Here is a 1,127-nt window from a genome sequence, read left to right as displayed (position 1 = left end):
TCGGCTAGATCTCGTGCCGGTTGACCCCCGCCAGCGTGACCGGCCGCCCGTTGACGAGCAGCCGGCCCGCCCGCACCTCGACGGTGCGCAAGCCTACGCCAGCAAGACGCCGAGGTCAGGGTGCGGACACGGCAGCGCCGCGTGAACACGAGACAGCTACGAGTGCAGTGACGACCGCCACAGAGGGCTGTCGAACCACGCGTCCTCTCGAATGCTAGTCGGAACGTGCAGAGGTCCGTGTTCCGCGTCTAGGCATCGCTCGCCAACCCGCTGCGCGAGCACCTCCACCACGGACCCGGCCGCGTCGCGCAGCGTCAGCAGCAGAGTGTACAGCGACGGCGTCTCGGCGCTCCACGGGAGAGCCTGCCCCGCCGGCACCCGCAGCGCCGCGTGCACCAAAGCGCCGACCTTGCCGCCCGCCCGGCACAGCGGCGCGCTCACCCTCGCGGCGGCGACGGGCGGCGCGGCGAGGTCTGTGCCCTGGTGCGCCGGGTGCAGCTCCGGCTGCGCGCGCCTGTGGACACGTCTCGGACGCGTCACGGACGTGCCCTGGAGATGGCCGGGGCGTAGCTCCGGCTGCGCGCCGCCGCGGCAGCAGCTCCAGCTCGACGCTCGCCGCCGGCAGTGTTTCTTCTTCTGCCCAGCTCGCCGCCGCGCCGCCGCAGCCCGCGCCGCCGCCGCCCTCTGCGCCCGCGGCGGCGGCCGAGGCTGGCGGCGGCGCGCGCAGCAGCTCCAGCTCCACCTCGACTAGGCCTGCGCCAAAGCCGTCGCCGACGGCGTCGATGCGTGTGCGGACAGCGAAGTCGCGCACGTGCAGCGACGGCCGCGAGTAGAGGTAGACGTCGCGCGTGATGCCGGCGAGCCACCACATGTCTTGGTCCTCGAGGTATGCACCGTCGCACCTAGCCGTCCCATCACCTCGGAAGTGTCTCGGAGGTGTCTCGGAGGTGTCTCGGAGGTGTCTCGGAGGTGTCTCGGAGGTGTCTCGGAGGTGTCGCGCACCAGCAGAGGACAAATAGGGCGATGAGGCAGCTCTCGCCGCGCGAGACGTGGCGCGTGATGTCGAACTCGACGGGCAGCTTCGAGTCCTGCGAGTAGCCCACCTCCGCCCCGTTGACCCAGACGTA

At 71.7% G+C, this 1,127-nt stretch overlaps 1 protein-coding gene across 1 annotated transcript in view; it reads right to left on the bottom strand.

The window, feature by feature from the left end:
* EMIHUDRAFT_244910 (hypothetical protein) overlaps positions 1-1,127 on the bottom strand; it is a gene marked incomplete at both ends in the record, with an annotated part of 5,006 nt that overhangs the window by 2,460 nt on the left and 1,419 nt on the right. The window contains 3 exons of the mRNA XM_005768961.1: positions 268-480; positions 743-902; positions 1,003-1,088. Of these exons, the coding sequence (XP_005769018.1) occupies positions 268-480; positions 743-902; positions 1,003-1,088 (459 nt within the window). The remainder of the gene's footprint in view (positions 1-267; positions 481-742; positions 903-1,002; positions 1,089-1,127) is intronic.

Source organism: Emiliania huxleyi (assembly GCF_000372725.1).
Source record: "Emiliania huxleyi CCMP1516 unplaced genomic scaffold EMIHUscaffold_438, whole genome shotgun sequence".
NCBI lineage: Eukaryota > Haptophyta > Isochrysidales > Noelaerhabdaceae > Emiliania > Emiliania huxleyi.
Note: the sequence above shows the minus strand (reverse complement) of the source record. Positions and strands in the feature narration are given on the sequence as shown.